Source organism: Pyxicephalus adspersus, chromosome 5 (genome assembly GCF_032062135.1).
Source record: "Pyxicephalus adspersus chromosome 5, UCB_Pads_2.0, whole genome shotgun sequence".
Taxonomy (NCBI): Eukaryota; Metazoa; Chordata; class Amphibia; order Anura; family Pyxicephalidae; genus Pyxicephalus; species Pyxicephalus adspersus.
This window is the reverse complement of record NC_092862.1, coordinates 12,659,038-12,678,387: the sequence shown is the minus strand read 5'-3', so window position 1 is coordinate 12,678,387 and position 19,350 is coordinate 12,659,038. Positions and strand designations below refer to the sequence as shown.

The 19,350-nt window shown below is 37.2% G+C and overlaps 1 protein-coding gene across 1 annotated transcript in view; it reads left to right on the top strand.

Moving 5' to 3' along the window:
• FAM83A (family with sequence similarity 83 member A) overlaps nt 1-17,816 on the top strand; it is a 26,050-nt gene extending 8,234 nt beyond the window's left edge. The window contains exons 2-3 of the mRNA XM_072410676.1: nt 128-252; nt 14,413-17,816. Of these exons, the coding sequence (XP_072266777.1) occupies nt 128-252; nt 14,413-14,971 (684 nt within the window). The 3' untranslated portion in view covers nt 14,972-17,816. The remainder of the gene's footprint in view (nt 1-127; nt 253-14,412) is intronic.
• Nucleotides 17,817-19,350: the final 1,534 nt, after the last annotated feature.

Here is a 19,350-nt window from a genome sequence, read left to right as displayed (position 1 = left end):
CCCATATACCCAGATATAACTGCCCCATATCCCAGATACGACTGCCCCAACATTTAAATATAAACAGTTTTATTCACATGTAAGGACTATACCCTCACTTTAATTTTTCTGATTTTACCATTTCCAGAATATATCGGTCAGGAGTGTAACTGGCGATGTCTACTGTGCAAAATCGGGCAAGAAATTCTTTGGTCAGATCCATGAAAAGTTCATCATCTCAGACTGGAGATGCGTCATATCCGGGACATATAGGTAGGTGAAAAATTAAGTGAGAGATATATTATGCAAAATCTGTTCTACCCTGCGCAATACTAAAGATATATGGGGTTACTTGGGAATTCTGGGACTTTTATTAGAACACTAATGATCCAAAGGGTCATCAAACCTTCGCCTGGTATTGAACCTGTTTCGGTTTCCATATTTGCATGGTTATTGGTGAATTTAATAGAATCATTTTATCATTATAGGTACCAATTTGTCAAAATAATTGAAAATTGCATATGCTTTACACATTTGTGCAATATAATTTATCTTTGTTTTTGTTACCATCAAATCCCTTTGGGTTTGGGATAACGTAATATTTTCTTGAAAACCCATGTACAGCAGAATTTAGACTGGGATAGAGGCAGTAAGCAAAGGTCCTGATTAGGGAAATGAGCGGAATGACAACCTCACCAGTCTGTTGTTTCTTTTTTTCTCCCCAATCAGTCAGGGTTAGTGGTGGTCAAGAGGACATGATTGTATCTCTTGTATCGCCTCCATGTGTGGCAATGCTAGGACTAGATGGACAAAAATACAAATAACTTGTCAGGTATAAGCTCCCTTTTAAAGTTTATGTGTGTATTTCTCTGTTTGCCTGGTTCAGTTTTAAAGCTCAAATAAGCTTTCAGTATGACTAAAGTTGGAAATGTTCCAAAAATGTTAATAAATCCTCAAAGCTAAATTCTAGCCTTACTTTAGCTGTTGGTCTTACCAGTCAAACTTTGTTTTGTTGCACTTGGAATGTATTTGCCTCATTAAAAGTTTAGCTAAATATTCTCCTTTAGAACCTGTGATACTTTTATGCTTCATTGAATATGTTGTGCGCCGCATATAGTGCTTTGTCCCCTGGCTGAATATTAGTTGGTGAACTCATCTTCAGGACGGGTAAACTTCAAGGTTATATCATGGCATTGGTGATATTAAGAAATAAAATATGCCCCATCCATGCTATGGTTTTACCTGTACATATTCAGCAATAAGTTGTTTATCTCCCATCTTATCCATGGAAATAACAAAAAATATTTATTGAATAAGAGATAACAATGTACCCAGTGATGTGAATAGAGACTTCAAAGCTGGTGTGTAATCTGGAACTAATAAATACATGGAACACCTTTCATCTTGCTGTTTATTACTGAAAAGCATGTATAATTAATGAGACAGGTGGAGGAGTACAGAGCCGCGGGCAGAGGGTGTGGGCTCACCGTGGTTGGTGCCACATGCTTCGTATGACTGTAACCTTTAATGCCCCCAGCATCAGCCATAAACAGCAATCAGGGTTGGCACGAAAATGTAATATCACCGTATTTTCAGATTATGGATTGATTTGGAAAGTTATAATGTTAAACCTTAAAAAGGTGATGATTGAAACATAAAGCCATACAATATATTTCTCTGCTTTATTGGAAGCAATGGATTAAGCCAGGCATAGGGTGGGGTAAATACCATGCACCTAAAATGTTGCTTAAAATTGGGGTCAAAGTATTTAAAGCTGAACTCCAGAGTTAAATATGCAGCTAACAAGAACATAACCTTCAACTAGTATGGCTATGAGTTGTACTGACGATGCCAGCTTTTGTAAGGTACTTGATTATTTACAAACTTATTTACAATCTTTTTCATTCTTCCCCTTTTGTTTTCCTCTCCCCTCTCTTCTCTATACATACACTTTTGAGGGTTTTTTTAATTCATGGACTCTTTCCTTCTAGGTGAATTGTCACTTATTTTTATTGACATAACTATGGAAAATATGTCATAATGATGATTTATACATTTTGCTAATATATTCAATACAAATATTCCTCATGTTCATCAAGCTTGTATGATTCGTACATAGTTCACTTTTATAATTGGTAATTATATTCCTTTATTCTGTAATGTAATGTCTTGGATTTATACTATTACTTTTATTACATAATTACTGATACTTCCCCCTTTTGATTATTATTTTTTTTTTGTGCTAGTGGTAACTATTGGTCTCACACTCCCCTGAGGAAGCCTATTTGATGAAACGCGTCATGATATTTATGAATTTACCTCTCCCTTCTGCAAGGGAGATTACATTACATCTTTTGTAGCCATAGCTCTTCTGTGTCTAGTGTAAAAATACTGCTTACTGATAACTTTCATAAGAAGGTTGGACTTCTAGGTATCTTATTCTGCAAGGAATTGTCTTGTATAGTATATCCCAGAATAGAGAGAAAGGATGGACCACTTGCAAAAGCGATCCTTGTGATCATTATTGTACATATGTATTGTGTTATTTAAATTTTTAATACATGTTTGCCAACTAAAACCCCCTGCTGTCTTTTTCATAATTTTCTCTATGAACATAAATCAGAAGCACAAGATCGTGTTTTAAAAAAACGTGCATTTGCTTGACTTGCTTGGGGACTCCAAAACAACTAAACCCCTGAAATTTCAGCAACCTTGTCGATAAAGCAAAATCTCAGAGATCTTGTATATGTTGGCGCTATATAAATACACTTTATTACAATTAAATATTATTAATATTAATAATAATAATAATAATAATAATATTAATAATAATATTGGTGGCAAGCAGGAAAATGCCTCCTACACTGCTAAGATTCAAGAAGAATATCAGATAGCCAAAAAGATCATTGGTGTCACTTAAACTGACCCAGGAGGCACAAATTGCTCAAGGAGGGACTTCTGGACCCTAGGGTTTCATTAAACCATGGTTGAGAAAGACAACTCAATACAAAACAATGGTGACTGCTATACAGCTATACAAAAATAGTAGGTGAAACCAATAGATTATTTGATAGAAAGAAACTTGTTTTTATGTCAGAGAACTATTTCTTTAGGTCTTGAGCCATTTACTGTTTATATCCCGCAGTGAGGTATTTAATATGGAATGCATTTTTGTTTTGATCCAAGAAAAGGATACCTTCACATCCCATAATCACAAGAACCTCTGCCCTAGAGAGATGGATTAAAGGTTCTATAATGAATATAATCACGGTATGGTGTAATATCGGGTGTTAAGGTATAATTTAGGAAAAGCTATAAAATTTCACTTTAATGTTGCTTAATCAGGTTTTGTTGGAATAGCCTGGAGTAAATTATTTAATGTTTATGAGATGTTTTCTGAACAAAGTGTACCCAGAGAGAACATAAGGGGCCAGTTTACACATATGCTGTGGGAATGGATGTGCGTTCCCACCTGATGGGGTTGTGCTGTACATATGGCAACCTATTTAATAAAATGGGCTACCTTGGCACTAAAGCACACCAACTAAGTACATGCACTATTTCTGGTGGAGCAATAAAGTTTAGTGTGTTGTCACACATTGCTACTGCACAGAAACACAAGTGCGCTGATGTGGTGTGTTGGGGTGCTAATTTGGATGAATGTCGGGCTGTGCAATGCTCTGGGTTGGGGGGAGGCCATAACTTTCCTACCATATAATTGAGGACTGCTTGACCTCTAGTACAGAGCAGGACTTCTAGTCCTACATTATACAAGACGAGAACTGCATCCGGCTGTACCAGTAATCACACAAAACAAAAAGCCTGCAGGAGCGAGTCAGAAGGTAAGTATTTCTATTTATCCCCCTTTAGCCAAATCAGTCCATGAATAACAGCAGTAGTTCCCATTGCATAGGTACATTTAAAACGCAATATTGAGTTTAAAGCCCAATTGCAGCTTAGTTAGTAAGTAGACATATGTTTTATATTACCCTTTCGAGGGTTCCTCTCATTTTGGAATGGATTTCTTAAAAGCCATTTGCTCTTTGATAGCTAATGTTTTCAATCCTGGACCAGATCCATTCCAGGTTTTCTGGATTCACCAGCTTCACAGATGAAAGTGTATTCTTTCCAGCCATGGAGAGCTTTATTAAAATCAGGCTCTTAGGTTGCAACAAAGAGTAAAAATAAAATCTTTATGAAAAGAGGGGAATCCCCTCTCATCTTGTTATAATGGAAATAGTAAAATCTACATAGCAGGACACAGACAAGAATACATGATGGGGTTTCTTTTCATTCTCTATCCTAATTTTTTTTTAAATGACTGTGCGTGCACTTTAAATGATAACGAAACCCCCAAAGCCAAAAATGTAGTATATTGCAGCTTGCCAGTTCTTAGATATGGTGGCTGCATTTTATTACTTGTTTTAAGCTGCAAATACTTTTACCAAGGACAAAAGTCTCCTGTGTATGAAATAAAAGCACAAATAAGTTATCTTCATTCTGAAAACTCCTAATCAACCCTACCAAAATGTAGCTATAGAGAGGAATTCATACGTCCAGCCTGGGTCCCATTCATGGTTTTCTCCAAAAGCACAGTAGAGGAATGAACATAGCCACCCAGCCATTCTGTTATGTTTAAAATTACCAGGTGAAAAAAAAAACAAAAAGGCCAAAAAGGCATTGATGAGTTGCAATATATAAAATGTATTTAATAGGGGGTGCTTAAATACAATTTAATACTCGCAGAGCCTATACCTCACATGTAGCTCGCCTCTGGGCTTCCATTTTACTGCTTCATTTCTACTTCCTTCACTCTAAAAACTCCAGGAGCGTCTTCAGGAGCTGTCACAGCTTCGGGGTTACATCTTTTCTGTTCGGAAAATGACATTAAGTAAACTGGACGAAAATTTCTCCATCATACGCAGCAAAGGGTCAGTACAGCTGTTGTCAAAACCTGAAAAATACACGGAAGTCATGTCAGTCGCATTTTTCTCTCTTGCTTTGAACCTGGGGCTGTGGCCTATAGTTTATAAAACTTGTTCTCTAAGAACTGCAACCTGACAGAGATAAATGGCCTGTAAAATAAGCTGGAAAGTTTGAGAAGCTTGGGGCAGTAAGAGTTATATTTTTAAAGAGAGAGTGAAGGACACATGTAGGAGATGAAAGGGATCAAGCAATGACCAATGTGACCTCTTTGCTATTGCCGGTGGGTTTGAACATGATGGATCTTGGGGTGGTGTAGGCACCTGTCAATGTTTTGTAGTATGCCAAGTATGGAGAGTTGGAGTGTTAACGGGGGTCACATCATCAAATAATGTCTGTACTGAGCTTTGAAAGCCACAATGAACCAAAGAAGGTTCTTGGATAGGTAGAGAAATTCCTTCAATATCATAGAACAAGTCCAACTGAATGTGACCCCTAACTAGGTGTACCATGGCCTGGATAAATGAGAACCTTCACACACCATCTTAATCAAGGATTATTTTTATTTTGATGGATTGTCTTATCATAGAACTAAGTGGAATTCTGATTAATACATTAAATACACCAACAGTATATAAAGGTAATAAAGTGAGGACATATAGCTATACATATGTACAATGGAGGCACCAATAAACTTTTTGTGCTTTTGGTAATCAGCTCTTTATTTATGATGAACTAGAATAAACCACTACAGTTTAAAGATTTATTTTATTTTTACTAGAATCCATATAATAATATAACCAAGGATGTAGGAGCAGGGGTTGCAGAGATTTTGAGAAAGACCTGGCTCCTTGTATTACCTGTAGGGGCCTTTCTCATGCTCGGCTTTCTAATACTATATATACTATATACACAGATCTAATGTAAAGGGGATTTTGTTGTGAAGTCAGAGATACTGATGTGGAGTGGGGACTCTGATGTAAAAGAGAAGCTATAATGAAAAAGTTGACATAAGGTTGACGAAGGTTGACGTAGGTGGTGGTGTGGCTTTACTGTAAAGGGGTGCTTGGATGAGGGGAAATGTTAAGAGTGGGCACTGATCTAAAGGGAAGGGTTCAGATTTAAAGGGGAGCATGCTGGAAAGACAGATCACTGCTCTCACACCTAATTCATTGGCCCAGGAGAGCTTGGCCACTACTTCTGCAGTGCTCCACTTATTATCTTTAGCTGACCACAAAAATAAAAAAGCAAAACCATAAGGACTGCCATATTTGTTACAGCCTGAATGCATTACAGTAATAAATGTGTAAGGTTCAGTTGGACATTAAGCTTTGTGTGGTATGTTGGCACCCTTTGCATGACACATCGAGGGTTCGTGCCCAGCATTCATCACCTGTTTTAAGCAAATGGGTAATTTGATATTTATAATATTTAATGGTTACCTAAATATAACTTATTAGAACATAAACAAAATGTACAGACATTCTACTCCAAATAATTGGACGAATATCATGTTTTCCTCCATCGTGTGATAGCTACGGCTCTTATTTTACGGTCACGTGCAGTGAGGGGTGTGATAGGACCTGCACCTCTCTGACAGCTGGAAAATCACCAAAAAGACAAGAGAACTGCACCTATTGTCAATGTATGTGCTCAGCTTAGTGAGAAGAAGATTGGCATACCGAGCAACTATTGCATTAAGGGTGTTCCAATCATTTGCTTCATTTTTCTACTGCTTGACACCATAATTAAGCTGTCACAATATTAGGGCAGGATGTGTGTGTCAATGATGGGAAAGACCTAGAAAAAGGGACAGACAAGCTTGTCAGAGACCATCAGACCTCAGTTCCTTTGGATGTGATACAATTTAAGCTGCATGTCAGGGTTTTAGGTGCGTAAAATGCCAAATAGGTGTCTACATTTTATTTTTACTTTCGTAAGACTTTCGGTCTTGCCAGTAATATACTTGCTGCCCTTGTGTGATAACACTTATTTATCGTACTGTACCTAGAAAGGGATTAAATAAAAAGACATACATTGTTGGGTCGTACCCAACAATGTTGGGTCGGGTCGTACGACATACCCCTCAATTCTTTTTTCTCTAAAGTTTTCAGCTTGGCTGTCAGCTTGGAAGATATACCATATAACAACAATCATATTCCAGACCCTCTACTTGACAGATTGACAGATATTGTTCCCACCATGGGCCACAATGGGGAAAAGGAGCAATTGTTTATAAACGCTCTGATCACCACTTTTACCCATGATCACAAATTTTAAAAAGTGATGTTTGTGGCCACAATTGGAGTGATTGTTCATTAATTAACTAGTGACCACTGCTATTTACCTATAGTTAACTGCAAATTTTTTTAGTTTACTTGTTACTGCCCAGAAGTTTCAAACTCTTACCTATGCCTACCTAATGAAATTGTCTTATTCGCTTATGGGTTAGTTTTTTGCCTGATCTGCGATCTAGTCTATTCTGCGATTGCACTTTTTTATTGATTTGTAGTTTTTGTAAAAAATTGGGCTTGCTGTTGCCGGTCAAATTAGTAAAGTTTTTCTAGTAGGGTAATAAACCCTGAGCCTCTGCAGCCAGATCTTCTCATGCATTGTAAATGTCCCTAAATTTCTCTCCAACCCATAATAACAAAAAAATAGTATTGACTTTTTCCTGATTTGCTTTATTAAGATCAATAAAGAAGAGATTATCATCTGTAAACCTTTTCAGCTGCAAATTGGTGCAAACTGTGTCTGGACCATCATCAGCCAACTAGGGCTCCCCACAGCAACCAAGTTGTAATGTTGTATGTTCTGTGCCAGAAACCCTAACTTTTCACCCTATCTACCCCCATAACAAAATCCAGTCTAGACCCCCCCAACTAGATATTTACAATTTTCCCATAAACTTAAATTGGGTCATATTCCTAAACCAGAGGTGATACAGGTATGGCTCCTTTGAAGGCCAATGTCAAAAAAGACTTTGGCTTGAAATTTAAACACCAGAGAAGACCACTGCTATCATGTAAAAGGAACATAAACCTCGGGGTGGGATTTAAGTTTACATTAGTTTGGGGGTAGAGAAGGTAGAACTTGAACTTTTTGCCTTTTAAGGGCATTTACAACTTTAGTGAGGACTTCCATATTTCAAAACCATATTCTCTTTTTATGCTTGGCACCTAAAGAGATTTAAAAGACTTAGTGTATAAACCGTATTCCACCAATTTAACAAGACGATGCCTTCAGCCCCACCCTTCACCAACAAGTTTCTACATAACATTATAAACGTAAATGTTTTTTCACCTGAATATTATTTTCTCAAGAAAATTGTTCTAATTACCTTGTTTTGAATGTTTAAAGTACAATATTGTAGAGAACATATAAAGAAGACATAAGGAGTAACATGCCGTATCACTGATTTAGTCACCTCGATATATAATAATATATAATTTCCACTTGAATCTAAAGTCATAATTGTCAATTTGTTTTCAAATTTTCATCATCATTCAGTCTTTAGTATATTTTTAATTTTTGCCTGTTCATATTTGATTTATTCCTCTGTGTTTTGATTTACATTAGAACTGTCATGGAATAGAAAAGGATTTTTTGTTGGCTCTGGTTCCAATGTAAAATGTGTATTTTGGATCAAAACACAAGCGTTGGTGCCAAGATTGGGTGCTGCCTGCACAGCTGTCATGATTATCCATCAATGTTACACACAACCAGTTCTAATGAATGCATATGGAATGAAGCAACATGCAGACCCCGCACAGAGTTCATTCACTTTTAAATTTTATAGCAGGGGATCTCAACTTCAGTCCTCGAGGGGCCACATATGGGCTACATTTTGGTATCCACAGTCATTTTCCGATTTTTAAACTATTCCTTACTTCATGTTTTGCTGTCTATTAAAGAAATACTAAAGATGCGTGCAGGACCTGATCTTCCAGAACGGAAGATGAAGATCCCTACTAATATCAGATTCTAGTAAACAGAAGTGTTACTAGTCAGGTATTGCTGCATGCAATAATGAGCAAATGTTCTGATTTGTTTTGGATTTGACCAAAACACAGAAAATCTATGGAGCAAATTGACAAATTACTAATTTAATTGTTATCAGTTCCTATAGAAAAATGTTTCTCAACCAGGGTTAAGTGGAAGCCTAGGGTTCCTCCAAAGGTTACTAGGGGTCCCATGAACACTGAGCAATTCGTGCCTCTCAGGTCAGTTACCACTGACATCAATTATTGTCTTTGTTATCTATAAGGGTGACATTCTCCCAATGGCCAGCAATGTAAAAGGCATTCATCCCATTGATCACCAACCTAATGAACTATGAACTGGGCATAGCATAAATATTGCCAGGGGTTCCCTGAAGACCTAAAAGTTATTTCCGGGGTTCTCCTATGTTAAAAAATGTTGAGAAGGGCTGCTATTGAATATATACATTATTTGGCCAGCCATGTTCTTTTTAACCAATAAAGCTATGAAAAAGTAGCTTGTTTAAAGCATAAAATAGGGACTTTAATGGTAAATGTGGATTGATCAAATTCTAGCAACAAAGTATTATTATTATAAATCAACTTTTACTATATATATAAATTGTTCCAACACTGGTATTGATAAATAAACATTACATCAAAATATAGACACCTCCTACAGCCAGGGTATAACCCCACAAGCCGACCATTGTAAAAATTCTTGATTGAGAATGGACACTATAAATACCAGTTACATTAGGCTAACCTAACATTAAGTTTGTATATGACAAAAAAAAATGATATTTTAAATCAATAAAATATACAAAGAATAAGTAAAAAAAATATGTTATACAAAACAATTTTCCAATTGGTAAAAATTTTAAATACACCAAAAAAATTGTGCAAATATGCTTTTTTTTTATTTTATTTTTTTTTTTTATTTTGGTTTTTTATTTATGTGTTAAGTTTTTAGTTCATGGGTAATCATGGTCATCATGTATTTAAAACTTAAGGTTACAGAAATAGCTTTAAAAAATTAAGGCAACATGCTTGCTTTTTTTCCATGGACCCTCAAAAATTGTCTTGATCACAGGCCATACAATGATGATTTTGATTGCCATCACACAGCTTTTGTTTATCAAAATCCCGCTGTGTTTAAATTTGAATTGGAGCTATTGAGCTCTGTCAACAACAATCTTCATTTCAACAAAGCAGGTAAAGGGTATGCGTATGCTAACAATGAGCTTTTCTTATTTGGTTTATTTGGTCTGGTAAATACATCTTTCAAAGGGTTTTGATATATCGTTTCAATAAATGCAAAAAAATCCCAAAATGCTTGACAGTTGATCATTTGCTGTACACTGTGTACTTCATTCTTATCAATTACATTAGATATCAATTACATTGTTCCCAACTACCTCTGAGAAGTACAGAACACCTGTAGAGAAAAAAAGCTGAGAAAGGTAATACAATCCTGTTTTGGGGTGACACTAAGTGAATGTTGTCACCCTGGGACAGAAGAAGTGTTATTAAAAGAATCACCAGATGAAAATATAAAAAAAGTCTAAAAAGAAAGTAAATCAAGCCACTGCTTGCGTTTAAGAAACGTCACATACACATCTGATATGACCCTATAGCACCGTGTTGGAAATGCAAAAAAAAAATAAAATATTGCTGATGAAGGACCCTCTACAGCCTCAGGGACGCGGTGATGGTGCGGACGGCTCCAGCGTCATCATGTCTTTGCAGTTGAAACGTTAACCATCAATAAATGCACTTTTGGAATAATGATGTTGTTTACCCCCAAGGCCAAATAGATGCAAAAGCCAACTGAAGGGTCGATAAGATAATCCGAACTCCAGCTGTCTGTGTCTCTACTTGTTCATAATTACCGATCACTGTCATAAAATATTCCTCCCCTCCTGCATTCTTGTTGTCAATACTCAGTGTTTGCAGAATCACCATTAGTGTGGGGGCTGCTGTCATGTTCATGCTGGAAAAAACATTTTTCTTATTGTTTTGAAGTATTGGGAGAGCTTAAAATCTTAAGTTTCCCAATACAAAAAAAAGTCTTGTGGGTGAATGTACATGATTTTGTTGAAAGGCTCTGGCGACAGTCTTGGGATTTTGTGAGTTGTAGGTTGTCTGATGAGTTGTATGTGGTGTGAGGTTATGTAATGAAGTGTTTGAGGGAAGTTTTATTATGTAGTATCAAAAAGACTCCAAGGTGAAACACTTAGAGGTCACATATATAAATATGAAAGAGTTGAAGCAAATAAAGTGTAATTATTATTATTAACAATATAATTAATAAAATTAATATTATTAATTTTAATATTTATATGACACCAACATATGATGCAGCCCTGTATATTAAATAGGGGGTTGCAAATTACAGATGGATACAAACAATTACACAGGAGGAGAAGACCCTGCCCAGAAGAGCTTACAATCTAAGATTAGGGGAGAGTAGCACACAAGGGAGGGGATTCTCAGCAAAATCAGAAATGACACATAGGATGAAGCTTTAGCAGTTTTGTAGAAAGTTGAAAAATAATGAATCCACAGGCAGGTAAAATTGGATTTACACCTACATATCCCAGTGCATGCATCACAACCAAGAGAAACTATAGTGGTTATTGGTTGTATAAATTATACTTTTATAGTTTATATACTTTATGATTTATATTTCCTTTATTTTTATATGTGTGCAAGCTTTGTTTTACAAATAAATATTTAATATATGGCAAAGGTCACATTACCCCACCGTGATATCTACAAAGAAGCTGTCTGCTTTTCCAATTGCTTTGTCTGATTGAAACAAACAAGGAATAATACATTGCAATGTCACATTCACTTGTGTTTGGCTATTTCAGCTACTTTGAGCTACTGAACTCTGTAAGCACTTGTAAAACAATGGAGTTATAAAGCTGGAGTTACAATCAGAAGCATTTTTTTGCGTACCCAGAGCACAGTTTAAACATTACATGTACTATAAAATAATACAATGAGTCTGATTTATCAAAGTTCTCCAGGACTGGAGAATTTAGACCAGCAGTCGCCAACCAAATAGGGGGATATTGTTCGGGTGATTGAACAACGAATTCGAGTCCTGTGTTTCTGTATAGAGAGACTCTATTTAGGAATAGGAATGAGCAAGAATGCCTCTGGCAAAATTTCCTCGAACTTCCGATGGTTCTGCAAAATGATTTCGCAAAACCATCGGAAGATCAAGGAAATTATAACAGGTGGATTCACAGGATTCCCTGGGAATCCTCCTGTTTGCGATCCCCGGGGCACTAGAGGTTAAATAACCTCTAGTGCCGGGGGTCGCACACTGTTTTCAATGAATGCGGCCATGGCCTGTTAAAATGAAACTTTGGTATATAAACTATTACTTTATAAATAGAAAAAATAGCTATAACGTCATTGTTTGTTTTTATTGTTCATTGTTTAATCTTTTAAGTTTTGTCTTTTTTTAATCTTTAAGTTAAGGAATAATTGTAGGTTATTTATTAAATAACATAAAGCCACAATCATGCAGGCTTAGACTTCAGATCTTAGACCCAAACTGCAATAGATTAGGGTTTCTAAACAGTATCAGTGTTTCCGATGGCTGGCTTGGACAATAATTTGGGTAGTGCTTTTACTTCCTATGCTATAGGCTTTTATTTTGTTTCCAGGTTTGGGAACTTTAAAAACGGCACCTCCCTGACTTCTGCACTGTATACAGATGATAGAGCAGGAATGGGTCAAACTAGTGCCAGATAAAATAACTGGTACTTTCTCAGATGTCCAAATGTCCTAAACAACATCTGAAATATACAAGAGCAAGAGGTGAAGAAAATAAATCAAACAAATGCAGATGTATCAGGACATGGAGTTATTGTAATTAGAGCTATTCATGCAGACTTTCCGAACTTGCAGGAAGCCCCGAAGGCTAAATTTTTTTAAAAATGAATTTTTGTTCGTAAGAGCATTGAATGTAAAGATCAAATACAGTCCTGGTGAATGAATGAGAGAGTCTGGGGTTTTCCATAATCTATGTAAATGAAAAACAGGCTGTTGACAACAGGTAGTGAAGCACCTAAATTTCCGATACTAGCTGGAAGGAAACTACATAACATTTATATTTTCCTAACCAAACATGAGAAAAAAATTTGGTGTAAATAAACCTTTACATCAAACTCTTACAAGCCCGGCCAATACAAACTGCACCTATGATGAAAGCTGCAGACATTAACATGGTAAATTTAAAAAAATCAGCAGATTCAGAAATACAGTCTTCTGAATTTTGGAAACTTGGCCCTGCCTTTTCCTGCCTCTCAAGACTTTATATCAATCCTTTTGTATAATGTAATAATGTAATGAAATTGATGGGTGGAGAGAGCTGGCTGGGGTCAACTTTAGGTTTTCTCTATCATTTTAACTATACCAATATTCTTGTATGATCTCTGTTGTCCAAAAATGTTTTCTTGTTATGGGAAAGTCTGTAAGTCAATGTTATACTTTCTAGCAGTACTTCTCTTGCCTTTCCAGTGTTGGAAAATGTACAATTTCTATATAATTTACCAAATCATATACCAATATCCTTTATCAATATTGACGAATCATGGAAATCAAAATCATATCAACTACCGATATCTCAGGATCTACTGTCCATTTTTTACCAAAATCAACTTTATGGTCTGTTTTAAACGATCAGTTTGATTTGCTCAGGTGAATTTTTGGATTACTTGGGGTCTCGTTACCTAGCACTCACTAAACATTCCCTAAGTCAGGGGTGTCCAAACTTTTTGCAAAGAGGGTCAGATTTGGTGAGTTGAAAATGTGTGGGGGCCAGCCACTAACCAGGGTTAGTGTTGGTGTGGTCTATGCGGAGTCCAGTGTCAGTGCCGAAAATTGCAAGGCGGTTGATGAACTCTAAAAAAATATAAAACAGCTTTTTTTACGCATATATTTTATACTGTGGTCAATAGTGCTGGCGGGTAGCATATTATTGATTTTATGACAGAGGCTGCGGGCCAGTGGAAATCTCAACATGGGCCGCAATTGGCCCCCAGGCTGGATTTCGGACATGCCTGCCCTAAGTGGAATCAATCACTTCCATTGAAATACATAGACCTAGAAGATTCCCCACTGGAGAATGTTTGATGAATGTTGTAACCAGTTTGATCAAGATGCAGTGACTTTAATACATTGACCCCTTTTTGTTTGTTATGTTCGAGCAATCGCTCATGGATGACCTCCTGGAAAGCCAGGTAATCTGATAAGGTTGTATTTTCTTTCAGTGCTGCATATTTTTCATTTAGAGGAAGAAAAGTAGAGGGGCACACAGGGAAAACAACTTGTAAAACTTTCCACTGAAAATCTGTCGAAGAATGACAAAGAGGAATTTTGATTATTGTAACAAAAGAAATGTTCTTGAACGATCTTTGTTGGAACTTGTCTCCTTGTTCAGAAATGTCTCCTTGTTATGGTCTATAAGTCAATGTTATGCTTTCTAACAATACTTCTCTTGTTCTTCTAGCTTTACATGGCTTTCCGGACAAGTCCACAGAAACTTTTTGTGTAAGTTCTCCGGACATGTTGTCGAGTTATTCGATGAGGAGTTCAGACATCTATATGCCACATCCAAGCCAGTGATGGGTTTGAAGTCTCCAGCTCCAATGGCACCGGTCTTGAAGAAAGATAATGAGAAAGGAGCAATGACGAACAGTACCCAGGAGAGTAAAAACACAACCTCAGAACCTCTTAGCGGCTCTTCAGCCACCAGTGTTTCCCATACTTCCCAACCACCCTCATCCCCTACATACAGCACCCCTGTTCAGTCCCCAGTTCAATCCCCAGTGCAATCCCCTCTTCAGCGGGTGAATTCCTTCAATAGCTATTCTTCTCTTCGGAGCCCCACAACACCAACCAACTACCAACCAACCTTCTATCAAAGGAACTACCAACCTGAGTCCCCAACCCACTTGTTTAATAATAATAACAACATCTATCGATCATTCAGAACCCGCAGAGAAGACTTTCTAAACTCCAGGTTTACCCAAGGGTGGAGATTGTTTTCTAAACCCACAATGACCTAAAGAATATAGTCATTTGCTATGCACTGGTATTAAAAATGCACACAAACTCAATAAAAATAGATATGTAAAAAATGTAAGATACAAAATGGTCAACAATATATAAAAAGAACATTTAACATGAACAATAAGTAGGTCATTTTTTTTCAGTGTCATATCTCTTCTTGCAGAACAGAGACCTGGGCAATGACCCCTTGCTTTCTTTGTTTGCTGCCTCTTCCCATCAATGCAGAACAAAAAAAACAGCCATTTTGAACTTTTTACAAGGTTTTAAATAAAAGTTGAAGCCACAAAACTTCTATTATCTTTGTTAGCAAGGAAATCTTCTTTCTCCTTGTGAATCTTCATTAACACTTACCTACTGTCATACCTGTGCACCCGTTATGGAACAGAGCAGCTTTCACATTTCACCCATGGGCCTGTTTGGTGATACCCATACTTACTAAACAAAGTTATACATGCATTTATTTTGATAATCTGGCATTTTTGGCAATAATCTTCCCAACTTTACCAGGAATTTGCATGGTTATAGGCACCCAGGTGCTTTTTTATTTCTTTCAGGGGTGTACAGTTACCTTGAAATACCTGCATTTTGTATGTGATCACTATAGCAGTGTTGTGAAACGAAAAAGTTTGGTTTTATAAGAACCTTTAACGTTCTTTGGTTATTTTCTAATGTTAACAAGTGTAAACACTTACTTTCTATTTGAATTGCTTGTATAACATTTGTATTTTACAAATAAAGCATCTAACAGTAGTTACTCTGATGACATTTAGGTTGCAAGGCTAACTAATAAGAAAGCCCAGCCCCGCCATCACACTTGTTTGTTGCCTCTATCCAAAAGTCATACAGGTGTGTTTATGCTACTGGATCGGGTGTAGTAAATGACCCACTTTTGGCACACCTATCTGTGTGTGTATATTGTGAATAGATCGAAATATCAGAAGTTGAAATGTGCAGGTTTTCTAATCATTCACAGCATAGTCCTTAAAAGGTTCAGACCTGCTTCGACACCAAATAATCCCACGTGGCTTCCCACCGATGGCACTTTGTTAGCTTCTCGGTCAACTCGCACCATAGTGTTGGTTGTTTGGAATCAGCATATGCACATTTCAGAGTGGGCTGAAGTACCAATACCACTCACTCCTGCCCCCATTCATTCTCTAGGGCAGTAGTCCCCAAACTTTTGGAGCTCATGGACCATTAAAATCCATGGGTTTCCGGACTGTGCATGCGCAGGGAGCCGTGTGTCACTCAAAGAGGAAGAAACTTCCCCCATAGTGACGTCATGATGCCAGAACCCCCCATTCTCCCAGCTCAGTCCAGAGACACAACTCGCCCACCGCCCTGAGCCTGCGGACACAAGGTCCTCCCGACCCCACTGGGGGGTGCACCAGCCAGAGCCACGGACTACCTTTCAGACAGCCGCGGCCCTCTGGTACACTGGGGGTTGGGGACCCCTGCTCTAGGGAGCTGCCACCGGTAGAAGCTGCATATAGTGTCCCTGCCAAGACAATGGTTTGGTACCACTCACTGCTGCTCCCATTCATTCTCTAGGAAGCTGCCACTGGGAAAGCTACATGTATCGTTCCCCTGGCAGTACCCTGGCACCAGGAAGCCGTAATAGCACCACAACCTTACCGCCAGTGTGAGCACACCCTCAGCCTTTACCACTCCATGCAGGAAGCAAGTAGTAAAACAAAATAATAATATCCATTATCTATATTTATATCCGAAAAAGACTTACATTGGAAACATTATATTTTCTTAAGACTTACGCACAATGAATACAAAAATATCTAAACTATGTAATATTCAGTGCAGTTGCAATGTTCCCGGGCAGTTGAAGCAGTAAATGATTTCCCAGTTATATGGAGTTAAAACTTAAACATTCAGTATGTTGTGTATTGCTGATACATGGTGTAAGTATTCACATCATGGAATCAGGAAATACTGAGGAATGATTAGGTATTTGTTTTTAAAGATCAACGTTTCTATTTGCTTGCAGTTTTTGGCATTAACTATTTTTCAGAGTTTTTTGTAAATTTGTATTGGATCATGTTGTTAAAGTAAATGATTTCACCTTTGCTGTTGAGGATGTTGATAGTCAGGGGTCACCACACAAGGGCTAATAGTTACAAGTGGTGTACCCAACTGAATTACTACCGGTCAATCTGGGGTATCTCCAATAACTGCTACCCATCATGGTTGGCCATCTAGTCTTCTATAGATGTTTATTTTTTTACATTTTACCATCTACCAAGCTGGTAGGAAATTAATAGACGATCCTGCCAGAGTGACAATACAAGGACCAGCAGATACTTCATTGACCCTGGGTTTTTATGAACTTTTACCAAAATTTGGCTGGTTTTGGTTCACTTATCAAGCTGCAAATACTCACCTTTCTCTTGCTCACCCGCTGTTCCTTTGGCCCCTGGAAATGAACAGAAAAGCCATATTTATGTTCCAGTTGGCTCTAGAGCTTACACATGGCTAAGGACTAACCCTTCACCCCGGGTGTGAGAGCTCAGTTTGTCCATTGGTCCCCAAGGCACATGGAACTGCATTTTGGGGCAAAGAGGCGTGAGTTAAATGCGCTCTATACTGGGAGGTAAAAGCACTTCTACTTTGCTTTCAGCGGACATTCTAAACAGGGCAGGGGTTGCAGAAAAAAAGTGAAGATGTGTGAGCAGCTGGGGGGCAACAAATTTACTATAACAAAAGAGTGAAAGCATTTTTTCTGATTGTGTACTATGTAATTTTCTGTTTTGCAATTGTAATAAAAGGTGAAACCTGAAGATGCTGATTAAATGCACTGATGGAGCAGTAATTGTTAAAGATTTTAAATAAAATATATATATTGTATACAAATCATATTTGGTGTTATTTTTGGATATGATCATTAAGTATCTTCTACATGCAAATGAGTTGGTGAAACAAGACTTAGAAGAAGGTTTCCAGGTAAGTTTCTCCCTGTTGTACCTATTCTGCCTGACTTGGAATTCTGCACACAATGGGCCTGATTTATTAAAGCTCTCCAAGGCTGGGGAAGGTTCACTTTCATGAGTGAAGCTGGGTGATCCAGCAAACCTGGAATAGATTTCCTAAACGTCATTAGCTATTTGTTAGCAAATGTTTTCAATCCTGGACCAGATCCATTTCAGGTTTGCTGCATCACCCAGCTTCACTCATGAAATTGGATCCTCTCTAGTCTTTGAGAGCTTTAATAAATCAGGCTCGGTATCTCCATGCTGGAGAGAAAGGCATTTCTGGGTTCTGAGTTCTGGGGGGATCCTACTGCTGGAGTAATGAAGTGATAAAAAAATCTGGGGATCACTTTAAAACACCCCTATAAAATAACAAATGTGGTAATAGGTCTGCTTTAAGATTATAGAAGCTCATTTCCAGAATCATTTCTTTTGCCTTTTGATAGAAGGAAAACATATCTAAAAAAATTTAAAAAACGTAAAGCAACAGTATTCAAATAATAATAATCAAAAAGTGCACACCTACCATCACTCCCCATACCATGTATGTGAAATAAACTAAACTACCCGTAATATACAACCAAAAATGTTTAAGAAACTTTGTGAGTGGAAATGAGAGCTTCCATATTTCATAAGCAGCAAATCCAGTCATTTTTCGCCAAAAGCAATTTTGTCTAAATCAATCATCCAGGGATTTATAGAGTCTAGTGCGGTTACTTCAAGGCATGAGAAGGAGTCTTCACTGCACTGTATTGGATGAATTCCACTCAGGTAAAATTAAAAAAAAGTAGACTTCCACATGTGCGTTATCACCACTTAACAATGAGTATTAATTAACTAGTTGCTAATAATTTTGAATAATAATCTAATACATTGCAGTGCACCACAACATATTGTAACAAATTGTGGTGTGCTGCATCATAAAAAAACACTGCATGTCCATTTCTGGTTTATTTCTAGATCGGAAACCCATTCAGAATACATGTTTCTAATGCATCGCACATTAACTCATGAATTAGTAAAGTTCTCCAAAACTAAAGAAGATAGAATTTTGTGTTCTCCCATAATAGTTGATATTCTCCAGTCTTAGGTGATCTAGCAAACCTGAAACGGATTTCTTAAAAATCATTTGCTATTAGTTGGCAAAATTGTTTATTATTTACATTCCCCAATTAGTAACACCTTTCTCTTCTGCATAATGACACTTGAGCATATTAAAAAAAACAAAGAACGGTGTATACCCTACCACCTGATCGTCATACGGTTATACGTTTTCTTCTTTAGCTTTACAATATATTTGTAAGTACTATATTTTCTACATTACCAACCTTTTTGTACCTTCTATGTTGGTCAGATATACGTAATTATGATCTGTATCATTATCCATAGAGATC